The sequence below is a fragment of the Hemiscyllium ocellatum genome, chromosome 4 (assembly GCF_020745735.1).
Source record: "Hemiscyllium ocellatum isolate sHemOce1 chromosome 4, sHemOce1.pat.X.cur, whole genome shotgun sequence".
Classification (NCBI taxonomy): domain Eukaryota; kingdom Metazoa; phylum Chordata; class Chondrichthyes; order Orectolobiformes; family Hemiscylliidae; genus Hemiscyllium; species Hemiscyllium ocellatum.
The window spans coordinates 7,998,319-8,018,041 of record NC_083404.1 but is presented as its reverse complement, the minus strand read 5'-3'; the positions used below and the strand labels follow the sequence as shown (position 1 = coordinate 8,018,041).

The 19,723-nt window shown below is 43.4% G+C and overlaps 1 protein-coding gene across 1 annotated transcript in view; it reads right to left on the bottom strand.

The window, feature by feature from the left end:
• prex2 (phosphatidylinositol-3,4,5-trisphosphate-dependent Rac exchange factor 2) overlaps positions 1 to 19,723 on the bottom strand; it is a 358,894-nt gene that overhangs the window by 65,436 nt on the left and 273,735 nt on the right. Inside the window, exons 36-37 of the mRNA XM_060824113.1 lie at positions 11,650 to 11,713; positions 11,169 to 11,359 (exon numbers count right to left, since the gene is read on the bottom strand). Coding sequence (XP_060680096.1) covers positions 11,169 to 11,359; positions 11,650 to 11,713 — 255 coding nt within the window. The remainder of the gene's footprint in view (positions 1 to 11,168; positions 11,360 to 11,649; positions 11,714 to 19,723) is intronic.

The window sequence follows — 19,723 nt, the reverse complement described above, 5'->3', positions numbered from 1 at the left end:
TGTGGACTTGATTCTCCATAAAATTAATTAGTTTCCTTACCTAGTGAAAGAGACCCAGTTGCAATGTATTGCATAGCATCTATTGCAAAGTCAGTAGGAAATTCACAAGTGTCTATTTAACAGAAAATGTTTGCTACTAATAAATGTGTTGGATGTACGAAGGAATGCGAAAGTACACAAGAGAAGACCATAAAGCAACATCAAAAACACATGATACAGCATGCATGATCTCCTATGATGCAGTTTTTGTTTGCTAATGAAACACATGGGGCAATGGGATAATGCAATGGCTTTACAACTGGAACTTGTGTTCCCTCAGTCAAGCAACCCTTACTTTTCCTGTCACCAGCCTTTACCATTACAAACTCTTATACTACATCTCTACTGAAAATTGACTGCCTAAACATCTTTGACTATATCTGGTTATTCCTGATGAAGGTTTACGCCCGAAACGTCAACTCTCCTGCTCCTCGGATGCTGCCTGACCTGCTGTGTGCTTTTCCAGCACCACACTTTTCGACTCTATACTTACACTCAGGTGTATATGGTGGATCACCATGGAGAGCGCGAAGGGTTGTTAGGTGAATAATTTCCTTTACATCTGACTATGGTAACACCACTTCCTGGGTTCATGATGGAGGAAGTGACAGGAAGCAGTAATAATGAGACTGCAGTTCCTCCATAACAGAGAAAGCTTTCCAACAGCTTCCATTCCCGACACTCCATCCCCAATATATCGCAGGGTCATCAGATGAACATCTGCTTGGATCTTTGGGCTGTGTCTGTTTAGTACTGTCCTCGGTTCCTTCGACTGTTCTTTCAATCATAATCTTGGCTTTGTCATAATGGGAATTTTTACTGAGCGTGGAACTTTCAAAAGGGATTGACAGTAAGGTCACAGTGAATAACATATCACTTTAAGGACGATTTACCAAGAGCTGCAGCAAAACTGTGGGCAAGGATAATAGACTGGGTGTGTCTAATAAAAGAGTTAAGTCACCACACAGGATTTGCGATTGAATTGCACGTTTGAGCTGAAAGGTCCCAGACCTTGCAACGTCAGCTGCAGAAAAACTTAGAGATCGTCCCAAGAAATTGATAACCTTCAAGAATGTGGTAACTTGCCAAAGGCCGATTAGCTAAATATCAGTAGAAAAGAGAAAATTCACTTGAGGTTTTTGGTTATAAGTATACATCATTTTGTACTAAAGTGCTTTCTGATGTGAAAATCAAGTAAATACCTCAGACCAGTCTTTAGTATGGAGTGTTTACTTTCTTTAATTAACATAGAATAAAATTCTTTTGTTTTAAAACGTGCAATATTGTTGGTGATATTTTTAGTTAATAACAGGGTATTCAAGTTTCTCACTAAAATCCATGAAAATTGAAACAAAGTTGACTCAAGACTTTCCCAGATTCGTATTCATCATTAATGTTCGCACAGACATCTAGTACCCTCGATTCACGAACCCACTGTCATTTCCTGTTGTGGGCTCTACTTCCATCAGACCAATTGCGTAAAATGTAAAAGGTGGCATGTCAAGTTGGGTAATGCTGAGGTTATGAAAAAATATAATTCCAAACACACTGTCAGAAGTCAGCAATAAATGAAAGAATCTACCACAATGTTATTTTCAACAATTGTCAAAAGATATCGCTCTCCATTCAGTAAAAAGTCTAAGCCTTTGAAAGGGTAAGTGAGCCCAAGAGCTACTGAAATGTTGTCCCTGATTGTGTTATTGGTGAGTGCTGACTGCTTTTCTACAATCCACGGAGAGAGATTTTCCAGTTCCTTCAATCAGATTATTCTCTCTCTTTGGTCCCAAGCCTCCATCTGATGGTCTGGCCAATTCCCACAAAATGAACACCTCAACTAATTCATTGTTGGGCTTTCAAAGCTGGTGCGGAACCAGGTCAAAATTCAAAATTAATGGAGGACTAGTGCAACTTGCCAGTGATGGAACTGAAGAGGTACTTGGCAATATTAATGAGCAATAATACCGAGCAATTCATCAGTTTTCAATGCTAACTCAATTCCTTGCTCTTTTGTTTCCTTGATTCAAATAGTCATGCTCCGAAGTCTACCACAGTTACTCATGATCAGACTGAGTTTATTAATGCTAATTGCTGCCACTTAAAGTTAAATGAACCATTTTTGGAGGATTACATCGGAAATAGGTGAAATGGCACTGTTACTTGAAGCAATCGTTGACTGAGCAATGGTAGTGCAGCGGTAGCATCCTGACCTCTGGACTAGCCAGTCCAGCTTCAAATCCTAAACAAAAACCAAAAGAATTGTGGATTCTTTAAATCAGAAACCAAAATAGGCATTGCTGGAAAAGCTCAGCAGGTCTGGCAGCATCTGTGGTGACCCTTCCTGTTCTGGACCTGAAACATTAATTCTGCTTTCTTTTCACCAATGCTGCCAGACCTGCTGAGTTTTTCCAGAGACTTCTGTATAGTTTCAAATCCTACTTGCTCCAGATTTGTGTTGTAACATCTCTGGCAACTGAAGCAATCCATGCTTTAAAAGGTTTTTATCTCCTTAGCGAGTTTTGAGCTCAGGTTGAGGTTCTGGATGTAGGTTTACTCGAAGGACCATTTTCAGACATTTTGTCACCATGCTAGGTAACATCTTCAGTGTGCCTCTGGATGAAGGACTGGTGGTATGGCCTGCTTTCTGTTCATGTGTTTAGGCTTCCTTGGGTTGGTGATGTCATTTCCTGTGGTAACATCATTTCCTGTGGTGATGTCATTGCCTGTTCTTTTTCTCAGAGGGTGGTAAATGGGATCCAAGTCAATGTGTTTGTTGATAGAGTTCCGGTTGGAATGCCATGCCTGTAGGAATTCTCGTGTGTTTCTGTGTTGGCTTGTCCTAGGATACATGTGTTGTCTCAGTCAAAGTGGTATCCTTCTTCATCTGTATCTAAGGACACTAGTGAGAGTGGGTCATGTTGTTTTGTGGCTAGTTGATGTTCATGTATTCTTGTGGCTAGTTTTCTGCCCATTCTGCCAAAAATACCGTGCAAGAACTGTAACAAACACTACATTGGGCAAGCAGGCGGAAAACTAGCCACCAGGGCACATGAACTTCAACTTGCCATAAAAAGGTATGACTCACTAGTATCCGTACATATGGATGAGGAAGGACACCACTTCAACTGGGACAACACATCCATCCTAGGACAGTGACATACACGAGAATTCCTAGAAGCATGGCATTCCAATTGGAATTCTATCAACAAACACATTGACTTGGATGCCATTTACCATCCCTGAGAAAATGAACAGGGAATGACATCACCACCGGAAATGATGTCACCACAGGAAATGACATCACAAACACAAGGAAACCTAAACACATGAATAGAAAGTGGGCCATACCAGCTGTGCTTCATCCTGAGGCTCATGATAATGTTACCTGGTATGGTGACAAACTGTCTGAAAATGAACCTCAGCGAGTGAACCTACATCCAGTTTTATCCCCTGTTATACTTAACATGTTAGTGTCACTGGCCCATTTGGAGTTGCCTTTACGAAGTTAGTAATGAGCAACCTCTTCCATGTGACTGAAGAGATTACTGGGATAATTCAAATGGTGGTGTCAACTGCTCTGCTGCAAGTCACGTGACCAGGTATATCACCTGCCTAAAGATGATCAGACACATCAAAAAGATAGAGGGACAGCACCCAACATATGGATCTGGTCATAGCATTAGGTGCTGAGCACAATATTCCATCTAAGCTGTGTCACTGTGCACATAGACAGCTGCTCCAAGGTCCCATACAAAATAATCAGTATCAGAATACCGATCACAGCATTGACAGCTCCAGATATCACTGCCACTGCTGGTGCAGGAAGTGGATTTCATTGACAAGATGGACTTTGTAAGGGCATGGAAGGATTAATCTTCCCACAGGTTCCTTAACACTATATGATTGGAATCTTTTCCATCTGAAATTCTTTGCAAAAATTCAAATTGCTGCTAGAACAATCTTTATTAATTATCATTCTCTGTAATGTGTGTGGTTTGCACTTCTTATACACTTTATGCCACCCTGTGTGTGATTGTGTAGTTTGCGCTGTCCATATAACACCTTGGTCCTAGAGGAACGCTGTCTCATTTTTTCTCTATCAGTTGTATATGGTAGAAATGACAAATAAAAGCTACTCTACCCTAGTGAGCCAAATAGGATTTTACAGCAATCCTGTTGTCTTGTGGTCACCATTATGGATTCGAGCTTATAAATTCCAGATCCTTTGAATTAATTGAGTTCAGGTTTTCCTGATGGGATTCAAACTCAAGTCTCTAGACCAACAGTCCAGCTTTCTGGATTGCCTGCCTATAACAAGATCCTAGCAGTAAAATGCCATTCCGCACTAATACCATTTGCAACCGTCCGTCTGTCAGTTGCATTGCTAAAATCAATCTGAAACTATCCAAGTTATCGAATATAGCACAGGATAATTGCTCACTGTAAATAATTAATCAGGAATTCTTGGTTACAATTATTCCTAATAAAGCAAATGGGTGGAAAACAAGACATACTTTGAAAGAAGTAACTTATACTTCCGTTAAAGCAACCGTGTCTGTCACGGCTCAATTAGCAGCACACTTTCCACTGATTCAGAAGGCTACAGTGTCTAGATCCATTGCAGGAGCTGAGCACACAACACAAAGTAAGGCAGACACTCAGTGTAGTGCTGAGGGAAGGCTGGACTGTCAGCGAGGTTACTTTAGCTCAGTTGGCTGGACCAACTGGGATTGCCTTACAGAATAATGCCAACAGAGTGGGTTCAATTCCCACACTCTGTCAAGGTTACCTGCCTCCTCAACCTTTCCCTGTGCCTTTAGTGTTGTGACCCTCAGGTTAAATCTCCACCAGTTGTCTCTCTGTAATGGGTGAGCAGCACCATGGTCTGTTAAGACCTTTACTTTCAGGTGAGATATTAAAGCAAACTTCTCTCCTCTTCCTGCTCAGATGGACACCTAAAATTCTATGGTAGGCAGGCAGGAGGCTGGATAAACACAGCAAGCCAGGCAGCATCAGGAGGTGGAGAAGTCAATGTTTCCAGTGTAATCCTTTTTCAGGACTGGGAATGGGATCTGCAGCTCCCCCTGCACCCACCTCCAGTCCTGAAGAAGGGTTATAACCCAAAACGTCAACCTCTTCACCCCCTGATGCTGCTTGCCTTGCTGTATTCTTCCAGCCTCCTGCCTGCCTACTTTGGATTCCAGCATCTGCAGTTTTGTTGTCTCTAACATAAAATTCCATGGCACTATTTCCAAAAAGGGACGGTATTCATGGTGCCTGGCCAGCTACAGGGAGCATGCGGTGCACCAACTCCTTCCCATGTATCCCACACTACAACAGTGATTGAACTTAGCAAAAATATACATGAATAAAATAAGGAACTGTGCATGCCAGAAATCTGGAACAGAAATAGAAGTTCCTGGAGAAACTCAAAAGGTCTGGCAGCATCCATGTAGAGTGAAAGCAGAGTTAATGTTTCGGGGTCCAGTTGTGAGGACAGGTCACTGGAGTTTAAGCGTTAACTCTGCTTTCTCTCCCCAGATGCTGCCAGCTCTGCTGAGTTTCTCAGTTTTTGTTAACTGGTTCTGGTGGTGCCCTGTGGCAGTGACAGACCCCTATACGATGTGTCTCATTCATCTTTCAACAGGCTTTTACATGTTCTCTCTTGTGAACAGTAAAAAAAGACAACAATTACAAAGGTAAAGTTAGTCTGAACAACTACAATTGCAACAGTGACTCGTAACCAATAACTACACAAAGACCTCACATACTAACTATTCCAAACACAATGACGGGCTTGATTGATCTGAAGCCAGCTGTTTTAAGCAGAGTGGTAAATGGAATGTTTCAATGGGAAACACCTACACCAGAGATGAGAATTAGACCTGGGTTTTATTATCACATGTACTGAAGTACAGGGATTCGTCAGTACAGTGAAAACAGTAGAGTCGCCATTTCCAGCACTATTTTATGTACAACAATACCGAGGTACAAATTCTTCAGGAAAAATGAGAAGAATAAAGAAATAAAGTTCTTTCTAAAGCAGGAAGTCAAGATTAGAGTGGTGCTGGAAAAGCACAAAAGGTCAGGCAGCATCTGAGGAGCAGGAAAATCGATGTTTCGGGCAAAAGCTCTTCTTCAGGAATTCTGACTGTAATCTCCAGTATCTGCAGTACCCACCTCTGCCTTTCTGAAGCAGGGAGTGTGGACTAGGCTTCACGGCATGGTGGCTCAGTGGGTAGCACTGCTGCCTCACAGCACCAGGGACCCAGGTTCAATTCCAGTCTCAGGCAACTGTCTGTGTGGAGTTTGCACATTCTCCCCGTGTCTGCATGGGTTTCCTCTAGGTACCTCAGTTTCCTCCCACATCACAAAGATGTGCAAGTTAGGTGAATTGGCCATGCTAAATTAGCCATAGTGTCCAGGAATGTGTAGGCTAGGTGCATTAGTCAGGGTAAATGTAGAGTAATAGGGTAAGGAAATAGGTTTGGTTGGGATACTCTTTGGCAGGTCGGTGTGGCCTTGTTAGGCCAAAGGGCCTGTTTCCACATTGTTGGGTTTCTATGATCAGGTTCTGTAGTGCATCAGGTCTGTCCCCACTAAAATAATAAATGACTGTGTGTTGAGGCTCGAAAAATTGAGGATTTAGTATTTTAATTATAATATTATCCCCAATCCTGATACACTTAATGATTGGGTCCTGGGGAATGTTGCCGAATAAAGAGATCCTGGGGTACAGGTTTGTAGGTGATTGAAAGCAGAGTTGGAAGGAGACAGGATCGTGACGAAAGCGTTTGGTCCACTTGCCTTTACTGGTCATTGCAGTGAGTATTGGAGTCGGGAGGCTATGTCGAGGCTGTGCAGGACATTGTTTAGATCACTTTTGGAATACCGCGTTCAGTTCTGGCCTTCCTGCTGTAAGACGGATGTTGTAAAACTTGAAATGGTTCAGAAAAGATTTACAAGGTTGTATCCAGGGTTGGGCGGTTTGAGCTACAGGGAGAAGCTGATTGACTGGGATTATTTTCCCTCCAGCATCGGAGGCTGAGAGTTGACCTTTTAGAAGGTTATTTAGTCATGAAGGGCATGGTTTAAGGTAAAAAGGGGCTGAGGGGCAACTTTTTCAGGCAGAGGGTGGTACGTGTATGGAATGAGCTGCCAGAGGAATGGTGGAGGCTGATACAATTGCAACATTTAAAAGGCAGTTGGATGGGTATATGAATAGGAAGGGCTTGGAGGGATATGGGCCAAATACTGGCAAATGGGATTAGATTACTTTAGGATATCTGGTCGGCATGGACGAGTTGGACTGAAGGATCTGTTTCCGTGCTGTATGTCTCTATGACTCTATGACTATGACATTGTGGGGATAAAATTCATTCATGGTTTAGCTTGAATCCCTGGTGACAGACAGCAGCACAAGGTCCTCCTGCCTGAAACGTCGATATTCCTGCTCCTCAGATTCTGCCTGGCCTGCTGTGCTTTTCCAGCACCACTCTAATCTTGACTCACTTTTTGAGCAGCCCCTCTGGTACCTATTGGTATTATAACTGAAGACCTTAACTTGGACAACCTGAGAACTGCCAGGACTTACACAGCTCCACAAGAATACATTACTGCCCCCAAAGCTTCCATTGTTCCAGAGTTTTCCTTCTCCATCAGTCCTTCTGTAGAACATAGAACAGTACAGCACAGAACAGACGCCTCAGCCCACGATGTTGTGCCGACCATTGAGCCTCATGTAAGGTAAACCCCATGTACGAACCCTCAAATTTCTGTGACCATATGCATGTCCAGCAGTCTCTTAAATATCCCCAATGACCTCACTTCCACAACTGCTGCTGGCAACACACTCCATGCTCCCACAACTCTCTGCATAAAGAACCCGCCTCTGACATCCCCTCTATACTTTCCGCCAAACAGCTTGAAACTATGACCCCTCGTGTTAATAATTTCTGGGAAAAAGTTTCTGGCTATCAACTCTATCTACGCCTCTCATTATCTTGTACACCTCAATTAGGTCCCCTCTCTTCCTTCTTTTTTCCAATGAAAAAGGTCCGAGCTTAGTCAACCTCTCTTCATAAGATAAGCCCTCCAGTCCAGGCAGCATCCTGGTAAACCTCCTCTGAACCCTCTCCAAAGCATCCACATCTTTCCTATAATAGGGCGACCAGAACTGGACGCAGTATTCCAAGTGCGGTCGAACAAAGTTTTATAGAGCTGCAACAAGATTTCACGCCTCTTAAACTCAATCCCCCTGTTAATGAAAGCCAAAACACCATATGCTTTCTTAACAACTCTGTCCACTTGGGTGGCCATTTTAAGGGATCAATGTACCTACACACCAAGATCCCGCTGTTCCTCCACACTGCCAAGAATCCTGTCTTTAATCCTGTAATCAACTTTCAAGTTCGACCTTCCAAAATGCATCACTTCGCATTTATCCAGGTTGAACTCCATCTGCCACCTCTCAGCCCATCTCTCCATCCTGTCAATGTCACGCTGCAGCCTACAACAGCCCTCTATACTGTCAACGACACCTCCAACCTTTGTGTCATCTGCAAACTTGCTAATCCATCCTTCAATCTCCTCATCCAAGTCATTAATAAAAATTACAAAGAGTAGAGGCCCAAGAACAGAGCCCTGTGGAACACCACTCACCACTGACTTCCAGGCAAAATACTTTCCTTCCACAACCACTCGCTGTCTTATGTCAACCAGCCAATTCTGTATCCAGACAGCTAAATTTCCCTGTATCCCATTCCTCCTGATCTTCTGAACGAGTCTACCATGGGAAACCTCAGCAAATGCCTTACTGAAGTCCATATACACCACATCCACTGCTTGACCCTCATTAAATTGTTTAGTAACATCTGGCTAAGATGCTGGTCTAGATTTTTAACTACTTTGAATTTGAAGAAAGAAAAGTATAACATCAGGGACATTTGGAAGGGTGCTGCTAATATGCCAATGATAGCCTTTTATGTCTATTCTCCGATGCTGTAAATGACGTATCTTGAAAATGCTAAAGTCTACAGAAGGTGAGTCTTATCAATGCATTGTTTTAAAAGTGTAATCAAATTAATAACTGAAATAAAAATCCACTACTGCCAACAAATGCTTCTCTTAATTACCATGACTCATCAAGAAAGTTGACTTGAAATGGAGGAAGTGATCTAACTGTACTTAATTTGTCTTTAATCCTGCTGTTGTTCACATTGGCTTGTCATCAATGATTTGTGCCAGCAAGCTGCCCAAGGTTAATAAAGCGGGCTAAATTGGAAAGTTCATCCAAAGTTTTTAATTAGGAGTCTGGCATTACGTTGCTCCACGTCTCATCAAAATGTCAGTCGCAGATGACAATTCCTGTTCTAAGATTTCAGTGAGAGTGAATAGTGTGTCACATTAAGAATACAAAACAGACGGATGTAGGAAAGATATTCATTGTTGATATGGGTGTAAACTTAGGCAGAAGATCATGCTCATGTAATCAACAATGAGAGGGAGGGAATTAAAGCAGGTAATTGCAAACATATCAGTGAAACATCAAGCGATGGGAGATTTATCATCAGAGATCATGTGACAAATATTAGTTGACTAAAGAGAATAGATTTTTGAAGAAAAGGTCCTATTTCGTGAATCTGGTTGAATTATTTGAGCAAAAGACTTGCATGGGGACAAATAGCAGCAGTGTGAACTATCGACAAGGTGCACTGCAGAAATTCACCAAAGATTCTTTGACAGCAGCTTCCAAACCCATGACCACTTCCAAACCCATGACCACTTCCATCCGGAATGACAAGGGCAGCAGATACATGGGAACACCACCACCTTGAAGTTCCCCTCTAAGCCACCCACCATCCCTACCTGGAAATATATTGCCATTCCTACACTGTTGCTGGGTTAAAATCCTGGAAAAATGAGATTGCCTGGTAGTTGTGCAGTGTGAATGCTATTTGTCACTTGTCAGCCCAAGCCTAGAGACTGTCCAGGTCTTTGATTCCTTTGCCTAACAAGAAGCTTTGCCTGAAAATCATCAATGAATCTATTTCCACCACCATCTGAGGCAGAGGGTTCCAAAGTTGCCCAACCTCAGCTCTATCCTCACTTTATAACAATGGCCCCCTGTCCGTACTCACAAACGGAAACATGCTTTTGTAGTCCATCTTGTCAAGACCGTCCGGAATCTTATATATTTCAATCAAATGAACCCTCACTCTAAAACCCCAGTGAAACAAGCTCAGTCTGTCCATCCTATCCCAATATCCATCATCCTCACTCCCAGTAAATCACGGAAAGACAGAAGAAAACCAGTTAGGAGAGGTTCTGGAGTTAGACTTGCCCCACTACAAGATCCCATCATTCTACATTTACTCTTCTTAAACAACCTATACCCAGGACATGATTTGTCACACCCACACTGAGAAGTGTCAAGTACGGGCTTACAATTCAGGCAGAATGGAAATATTAACTTACGTCTCCTAGGTCAGAAAAAAGACAACTTTATTATCCACAAAGATAAAAAAAAAGAGAATTACAGCACAGCAACAGGCCCTTTGGCCCTCAAGCCTGTGCTGATCATTATGCCCATGTTAAACTAAAAAACAAACCTTCTGGTCTTATTCGGTCCATATCCCTCTATTCCCTCCCTATTCATGTCACCATCCAGATGTCTCTTAAACATTGCCAGCATGCCTACTTCCACCAGCGTTCCAGGCTCCTACCACTCACTTCATGAAAACCTTTCCTCGCGTATCTCCCTTAAACTTTCCCCCTCTCACCTTGAACCTGTGCCTCCTTGTAATAGAAACTTCAACGCTGGGAAAAAGCCTCTGCCTATTCACCTGATCAATGCCTCTCAGAATTTTGCAACCCTCTATCAGATCTCCCCTCAGCCTCTGTCATTCCAGTGAAAGCAATCCTTGTCTTTTCAACCTCTCCCTATAGCCAATGCCCTCGAGACCAGGAAAAGTCCTGCTGAACCTTCTCTGCACTCTTTTCAAAGCTTCCACATCCTGCTGGTAGTGTGGCAACCAAAATGGCACACAAGACTCCAAATGCGGCTGAACGAGGGTTTTATGCAGCTTTTCTATAAGGTTTCTAATGATTGGAAAAGATAAAGGCTCTCGTACCGGTGAACTCCGCTGTTGCACAGCATGATGTGGCAGGCTCCCAAGCGACTGCAAAGCTCAGAAGAAACTGACAATAAGCCAACACCAGAGGCACTGCAGGCTGTATAAGCACAGGATGCTGTACGTTTAGACTTGATAAAGGATTCCATCAGCCGATGAAGTTCATCCAAAGCATTGAGGGGCCTCATAAACTGCAAGGAGAAGACAATGCCAAAGTCAATACCTTCTCTTCAGGTACCTCAGGGCAGCAGGTTAAGCTGACGAAGAACAGAAGCGAACCAGAATCATAGCTGCAAAAAGCTATCTGGACTCTACAAGGAAATTAAAGGAATTTATTTTCCTCTAAAACATTGACATTAGCTTCTACATTCTATAAGACATGAAACATTTTCACAGCTAATAACAATTTTCCAAATTTTAATCCATGCAATGTACGAATGAAACTCACTTGGTTTTAAATATAAAGGTTTGTCTTAATTACCTTATCCATTGCAGCTGCTTTGGATGAATTCGGAGGCAAATTTGATTTGATGAGATAGAAAGCCCTGTGAAAAGACTGAAGCCGTTAGAAGACGTTCCCAGAAAAAAGTCAAGTAAACAAATGCAGAATAGATCATTTCAGGAGTCCAGCTTATCAAGTTGAAGTAGACTGACAGTTCAGAACACCCACACTGTAGTTCCAGCTCCTGCCATAAATGGGTGCCTTTGGAATGAAGCTTTTAACCTTTGTCATAGAACGGACAGCCAACCCTAATTAGTCTTTAGCAGGATCCCAGATTCAATTATATCGATTTTGCTAAGTTCTAGCATACATATAAATACCTCAAACAGAACTCATTTCAACTTCAGAACTTAATTGAGAAGTTAATTTTGACTTAACAAAACCCATTATCTCGCGGGATCAGCAATAAAATGCCAGTCTTTCAATGACAGAAAGACTCTGCAAATGAATTAATAAAATAATAAATATAGTCCTACATTTAAGTCATTTAAAATGAGTCTGTTCTCCACCTTCTATAGCTCGAGACATTGGTAGTTCTATGTCCTTCTTTATTTAATATACCCAGTAAATTTTAACTGGGCGGCACGGTGACTCAGTGGTTAGCACTGCTGCCTCACAGCGCCAGTAGACCCGGGTTCAATTCCCGCCTCAGGTGACTGACTGTGTGAAGTCTGCACGTTCTCCCCGTATCTGCATGGGTTTCGTCCAGGTGCTCCGGTTTCCTTCCACGATCCGAAAATGTGCGGGTCAGGTGAATTGGCCATGCTAAATTGCCCATAGTGTTAGGTAAGGGGTAAATGTAGAGGTATGGGTGGGTGGTGGGTCGGTGTGGACTTGAAGGGCCTGTTTCCACACTGTAAGTAATCTAATCTAATTTCTCAATGATGAATGAAAGCAGCTTCTGTGGGAGATTCTGTAATCCAGTACGGCCAGGGATGATGAGCACCTGCAGGAGGAGTGTGTTCCAGGAACCTGAGCAATTTTATGAGTGCAATATTGTTAGGATACCAACCGGCGTTATTGTGGACAAATCAGGTCCCAGGTTGAAATCTGACTCGATCGATCACATTTTGTTGTGTTTGGTTTTAATGAGGTAATCTCTCATCAAAATATAAGCACATAATGTTACTTTATTCTAGCAATGGAACTGAAGTTTATGAAGCAAAAGAAATGAAGATAAAATAGATTAAACAAAACGATTCACTTACAGCCCAAAATGGAAGAGTTTGAAACACAAGGTGAAGTATAATTGCAGGAATCACAAAAAAACACTTCTTTTATCCCAAAACCCTTGTACATTATCCAAAAGTACCCCTTGTCACGTTAGAAAATCCCTTTGTCTAACACTTAATGGGCTTAATTTGACTTCAACTCCCAGACTGTAAGTCTGATAGCTTCTTCCTGGAACTATCATACACCGAGCTTAAACATGCTCAGTTTTAAACAACTTCTTCAGGGTTTTATCCAAACACCTCCAATATAGGATGATCACTGACTCCTTCCTCTTCCTGGGTAAATAAATCTATCTTTTCCCTTTCTCAGGAGCCACTTTACACTTGAAAACCTTTGCAAAACTGCCCAAAATTGTAAGTACAACTTAAAAGGTCTCCTTTTCTAAACTATTGGCTTAGCTTAGCTTACAGAAACAAAGGAGACAAGTCCAAAATATTCTAACAGAAACCTTGAAGTATGTTTCTTTACATTGCAAGGTTCCAAACCTTCCTAAGGTTACAAGAAATTATTAGTTCTGAAGGCTAGCTGTCACACATTGTTTAAAATAAAAGCATCATGGACTGGAGAAACATTCAGAAAACCCTAGAAAACCATTGTGCAGATTTTCTTGAACTAATAACAAGTAACAATAGTCAGTGAAACATGCCCAAGATATTCAACAAGATGCAGGAAGAGGATTCAAGACCTCATGGACATACCAAAGGTATCTGGGCTCTCTTGCCACTAACATTTGGTAATATGTACACACTCTATGATGACCTCATCCCTTCATATAATCATTCTGCCTCAACAGCTGAGGATTAGGGGGACCTCACATCCAATAAGGTAACTTTGAGTACCACTCAAGGACGTTCTATGCTTAAACAATTTTGTCAACTTGGGTTGGACCATTCATTTGTCCAGGGGATGTTTAAGTTCAGCAGTCTTCATTGTCTCCAAGGCAGAAGGTAATCTACAAACCAGCAAAGAAATGTAGGACCTGCATCTGTTAACCTGGAGACTTGATATAAGGGAGATGCTGCATATCAGAAATAGTGAGGGCTGCAGATGCTGAAAAGTCAAGGTTGATAATATGTGGAGCTGGAAAAAGCACAACAGGTCAATGTTTCAGACAGGAGCCTTCATCAGAGCTCATCAGATTATGAAATCCAGTCTTTGGTCTCAATGGTACAGATTTTCTAATCAGGTTGATTTGATTTGATTTATGCCTGTCACATGTACCTGGGTACAGTGAAAGGTTTTGCTTTGCATGCAGCACAGGCAGATCATACCATACAAGGGTATACAGATCATAGAGTGTTTAGTCAGAGCGAGGAATTCAAGGTCATGGCTGCACTGTAGGTGCCCGAAGGCAAGGTCAACATTAAATTTGAAATTAGAGGGGTCCATCCAGGGGTCAGAAACCCTCTGACCCCGAACAGGTGAAAACACGCACACTCACACTTTGATTGGTTCGGCTCAGACTCCTCCTGTTCTGAAACAGCAGCAACCAATCCAGAAATGCTCTCAGGCAGTAGTAGAGACAAATGTGGAAACCACACCCTCATTGTGAACAGCAGGTGAAGTATTCTGGAGTTTTCTCTTTAATTCATTAATGGGATGAGGGCATCTCCGGCCTGACCAGCATTTCTTACCTCATCCCTAATTGCCCAGGAGGCAGTTAAGAGTCGAGCACATTGCTGTGGGTCTGGAGTCACGCATCGGCCTGACCAGGTGAGGAAGATAGTTTCCTTTTGGGTTTTCTGACAATGGATTCATGGTCATCATCAGGTTTTTAATTCCAGATACCTATTGAATTCAAATTCTACCATGGTAGGATTTGAACCTAGGTCCCCAGAACATTTCCTGGGTCTCTGAATTAATAGTTCAGCGATAATACCATTGGCCATCACCTCCCTAGTTTAAGCACCCAGTAAATATGTTGCTGGAAAGGCGCAGCAGGTCAGGCAGCATCCTAGGAGCAGGAGAATCGATGTTTCGGGCATGAGCCCTTCCTCAGCAACACGTTTTCAGCTCTGATCTCCAGCATCTGCAGTCCTCACTTTCTCCTAAGCACCCAGTAGACTCAAACACAAAGACTGAGAAGAGCTGGGAATGTGTGCGGAGTGCAAGTTCGGGCAACAGGTGGGTGAATGCGTTTGGGTAGGGGTCAAGAGTACCAGGTGGGTGAGGAAGTTTGATGCCAGATAGTGGCAGGGGGCAGTGTACCAGCTGAGTGAGAAGGAATTGGATGGCAGGGAAGTGGATGAGTGTTTTAGCTAGATCAAGGGCAGGAGGTGTGGCGGGTAGGATTTGCCCCTGTGCTCAGGAGTATCGGATCTTACGGAGACAGATCCGGAGCGTGGGAATGGAATTGGGTCGAGTGTGGGCTGGGTTACTGAGTTGAGGTGATGGGGGTAGAGAGTTGGTGTGGTCAGGTTCAATGGGGTCAGACCAGCGGAGCGTCAGCTCAGTGGCTGTTCTGGGTTGGGCTGTGATAAAAGGGGCTTGCCCAGTCAGGATTGGGGTAGTCATTTCACAGACAATGTGGAGTTGTCAGGCCTTGGTGGGGGAGCTATTGTCTGGGCGTGGTCACTTAACAGTTACCAGGAGTTTAGTAGGTTTTAACCTCCAAGTTTCAATGAGTTGGAGTCCTCAGCTGTCAGATTTTAAGAGTCATTTCAGAGGTGTACAGATGTTGGGTAATTACAAAGCCCACGCAATCCCAACACACAACTCTCATCCAGTCTGCAGAAGCTACCATGTGCCAATCATAATTTCCAGCCAATATTTTGAATTCAACTCAGAACTTTGGAGACTGTAAAGCAGTTAGCAATTAACAGTGACAGTCCAACTTGGCAGTTCATCAGGCTCTAAGTGGATTGCTGAATAGGGAATAATTACTGTAAGATGGACATTGACTGAGTCATTGTAACATGAGAATTTAATTAAAATGTGCTCTCTGGAAAGTACAGACAAAAAGGAGCTTAAAATAGTGTATGAGGTAAGTACCTACAAATAAGTATAGACTCAGATAAGCTAAGGAGCAAAGATAAAAAAACTCTAATCACTAAACTCTGCACCAGAGATTTTGCAACAGCATTCAGATTCCACTTCTGATGGAACTGACCTCAAACATTATCTCAGTTTCTCTGCAGATGCTGCCTGGCCTGTGTATTTGCTGCATTTACTTTTTTTTTTGTGAATCTGGTGAGGTACAGCATCGCAAGTTTAGTGAATAATACAGTTTTGCTGAATCTCTACATCAGGGAATGGTACACATTAGGGTATTGCCATAAATACATCACTACATTAATATTTAAATGAGCTAGATTAATTAGTTTTAAAAACCCTAAAAATAAACCAACTCAAGTTATAACATGAAACTTTAATAAGATGGAAAAAAAATTGAGTCAGATTTATAACAAAAACACAAGAGAAACTCAACAAGTCTGGCAGCATTTTCTGAAGAAGGGGAATATTCACTTGGTGTTTCTCTCCAATTTCTGCTTGTGTTACAGCATCCAGAGTTCTTTATTTTATTCAAAGTTGTTTAGTAGTGGGTGTATTACATTTTCAGCCCTGGGAGCTTGTAGATAGCAATGTGATCACAATGCACCACGTGTGCGGGCAGGGTCTGTAATTGAGAAACTTTGGCTCAGATGTTGGAACTTCTTTTAAAATTCGTTCACAGGGCGTGTGTTCTGAGGAAGGGTTACTGGACATTAACTCTGATATCTCACCACAGATGCTGTTAGACCTTTTTTTATTTATTCACTCATGGGATGAGGGCATCACTGGCCAGACCAGCATTTACTGTTCATTCCAGAGAGCAGTCAAAGAGTCAACTACATTGCTATGGGTCTGGAGTCACATGTTGGCCAGACCAGGGAAGGATGGGAGACGAGCAGGAGGCCAATGAACAGAGCAAGCCAGGCAGCATCAGGAGGTGGAGGACTCAACATTTCAAATATAACCACTTTCAGGATGGTAGCTTCCTTCCCTGAAGGACATTAGTGAACCAGATGGGTTTTTCCAACAATCAGCAATGGACACATGGTCATCAATAGACTCTGAATCCCAGAGTTTTTTTTAAAATTGAGCTCAAATTCCACCATCTGCCATGGCGGGATTTGAACCCAGGTCACCAGAACCCCCTCTGGATTGAGACATTAATGATAATACCACTAGGCCAACTCCTTGTCACATTGAACACTTTTTGTATTCTTCGTGGAACGGGGGCGTCGCTGGCTGCTCAGTATTTTTTGCCTGTCCTTCGTTTCCTTCGAGGGCCAATGTCATGAGACACTGGGGCAGGAGAGGCCTTGACATTTGGTCTCAGCACATTGATTAGGTTAGGCAATTGGTTTGAGTTGGTTAGCGGTGGCACAGTGGTTAGCACTGCTGCCTCACAGCGCCTGTAGACCCGGGTTCAATTCCCGACTCAGGCGACTGACTGTGTGGAGTTTGCACGTTCTCCCCGTGTCTGCGTGGGTTTCCTCCGGGTGCTCCGGTTTCCTCCCACAGTCACAAAGATGTGCGGGTCAGGTGAATTGGCCATGCTAAATTGCCCGTAGTGTTAGGTAAGGGATAAATGTAGGGGTATGGGTGGGTTGCGCTTCGGCGGGTCGGTGTGGACTTGTTGGGCCGAAGGGCCTGTTTCCACACTGTAAGTCTAATCTAAAAAAAACAAGAAGACGCGATTGGCTCAGGCAAATAAGGCCAGTTGTGATGCAGCAGAGGAGGGACCTCAGCCGTCACAGGTCTGATAAGTCTGAGGTAATCACTGACCAATGAGAGCAAAGAGTGTAGGAAGGTTGGGGAAATTTTCCAATGATGCTAGGTGTCTCAATGGGCCACAGGGAGAGAGGCTGACAACACTGTCCACCATTCACTCCCCCAACAGATACATCTCAGCCATATACAAGCACAAAAGAGTTCAAATGTCAGAAAGGGTGGCACAGTGGCTCAGCAGTTAGCACCATTGCCTCACAGCACCAGGGACCCAGGTTCGATTCCAGCCTTGGGACTGTGTGGAGTTTGCACGTTCTCCTGTGTCTGTGTGGGTTTCCTTTGGGTGCTCCATCTTCCTCATAAAGTCCAAAGATGTGCAGGTGAGGTGAATTGGCCTTGCTAAATTACCCAAAGTGTTCAGGTATGTATAGGTTAGGTGCATTAGTTTGGGGAAATATAGGGTATGGGTGGGTTAGTCTTTGGAGGGTCAATGTGGTCTTGTTGGGCTGAAGGGCCTGTTTCCACACTGTAGGGCTTATAAGATTCTATGAACTCTTATTTATACCCTGAGCTGCCACCAAATTCCTGCGGGGTCAGGGATACTTGGTGCCCGTTGGGTCATTGCTGATTTCTCACGCGGGTTGCTACCTGCTGCTGACAGAAATGCCTCTGACGTCTCCTTCAAATAGCCAGGGCCTGGCCACCATGTTTCCAGCTACACCCCGGGCTGCGTTATAATTCTGCCCATAAAATCCTGACAGGGGCGTCACCTTGCCGCTTGAGTCCACACTGGCCGGACGAAGCAATCCCACACAGATACACCCAGGTTTGCCAACAGTTCAAAGCAAGGTGGGAGAGCAAACCCCCCCCCAACCCTACCCCCCACCCAGGGATGGATGCCAAAAGGCTGCAGGTAGACATAAACAATTTAAGGTGAATGAGCAATGCCAAATGCAATACCATGTGAAGAAAGAAACGTGAGATTATCTACGTTTGCAGGAAAAATTGGAAAAGCAGGATTCTTTTGTTAGAGAGCTCAGACTTATAAATCTCGGTATTCAGAGGAATTTAGTTGCACGATTCATAGAAAATTAACATAGCAATTAGAAAGGCAATTAAGTTGGAAGGTGGCATTAAGGGACTTATTAAAAGGTTCTGAGACCATATTTAGAGCATCATGCAGAATTCTGCTCTCCTGATTCAAGGAAGATGCTTACTCTGGTGAAGATGCAATAAGGGGCCCCCGGATTGACTGATTCCAGAGGGGAAATTGAGTAGCTTTAAATTCATTTGGAATAATGAAGAAACAATCTGTGATAATCCAATAGTAAACAAGGGGCAGGGCTGGAGGACCCAGCGGAAGCTTCTGATCCTCCAACCAATCAGTGGGCGGCACGGTGGCTCAGTGGTTAGCACTGCTGCCTCACACGGTCAGGGACCCGGGTTCGATTCCACCCTCAGGTGACTGTCTGTGTGGAGTTTGCACATTCTCTCTGTCTCTGTGTGGGTTTGCTCCGGTTTCCTCCCACAGTCCAAAGATGTGCAGGTCAGGTGAACTGGCCATGCTAAATTGTCCATAGTGTTCAGGGATGTGTAGGTGAGGTGCATTAGTCAGGGGTAAATGTGGAGTAGGGGAATTGGTGTGGGTGGGTTACACTTTGGTGGGTCGGTATGGTCTTGTTGGGCCAAAGGGCCTGTTTCCACACTGTCGGGATTCTCAACTGAAAGCAATTCAAAAACCCGAGAGAACAGATTCCGAATGGCTCTTTATCCTGGTGAGAGAATACACAGCAGGAAGTCAGAGGGTCATATTTCTGCACCTTAGGGAAGGTTGTTGGAGATGGGGAATTCCCTACTTGGAGCACTCATCTCAAGCAAAGGAGTCCACACTGCCATCACTTTCTCTCCTTGAGGCAAGTAGGAGTGGTTTTAGGTCGAAGGGATAAGGTGTGAAATAGAGGAGCAAATTACTGCAGATGCTGGAATCTGCTCAGAAAACAACAAATGTTGGAGATCACAGCGGGTCAGGCTGCATCCGTGGAGAGAGAACTAGCTAATGTTCCTAGCCTGGATGACTCTTTATCAGAGCTCTCTCTCCGTGGATGCT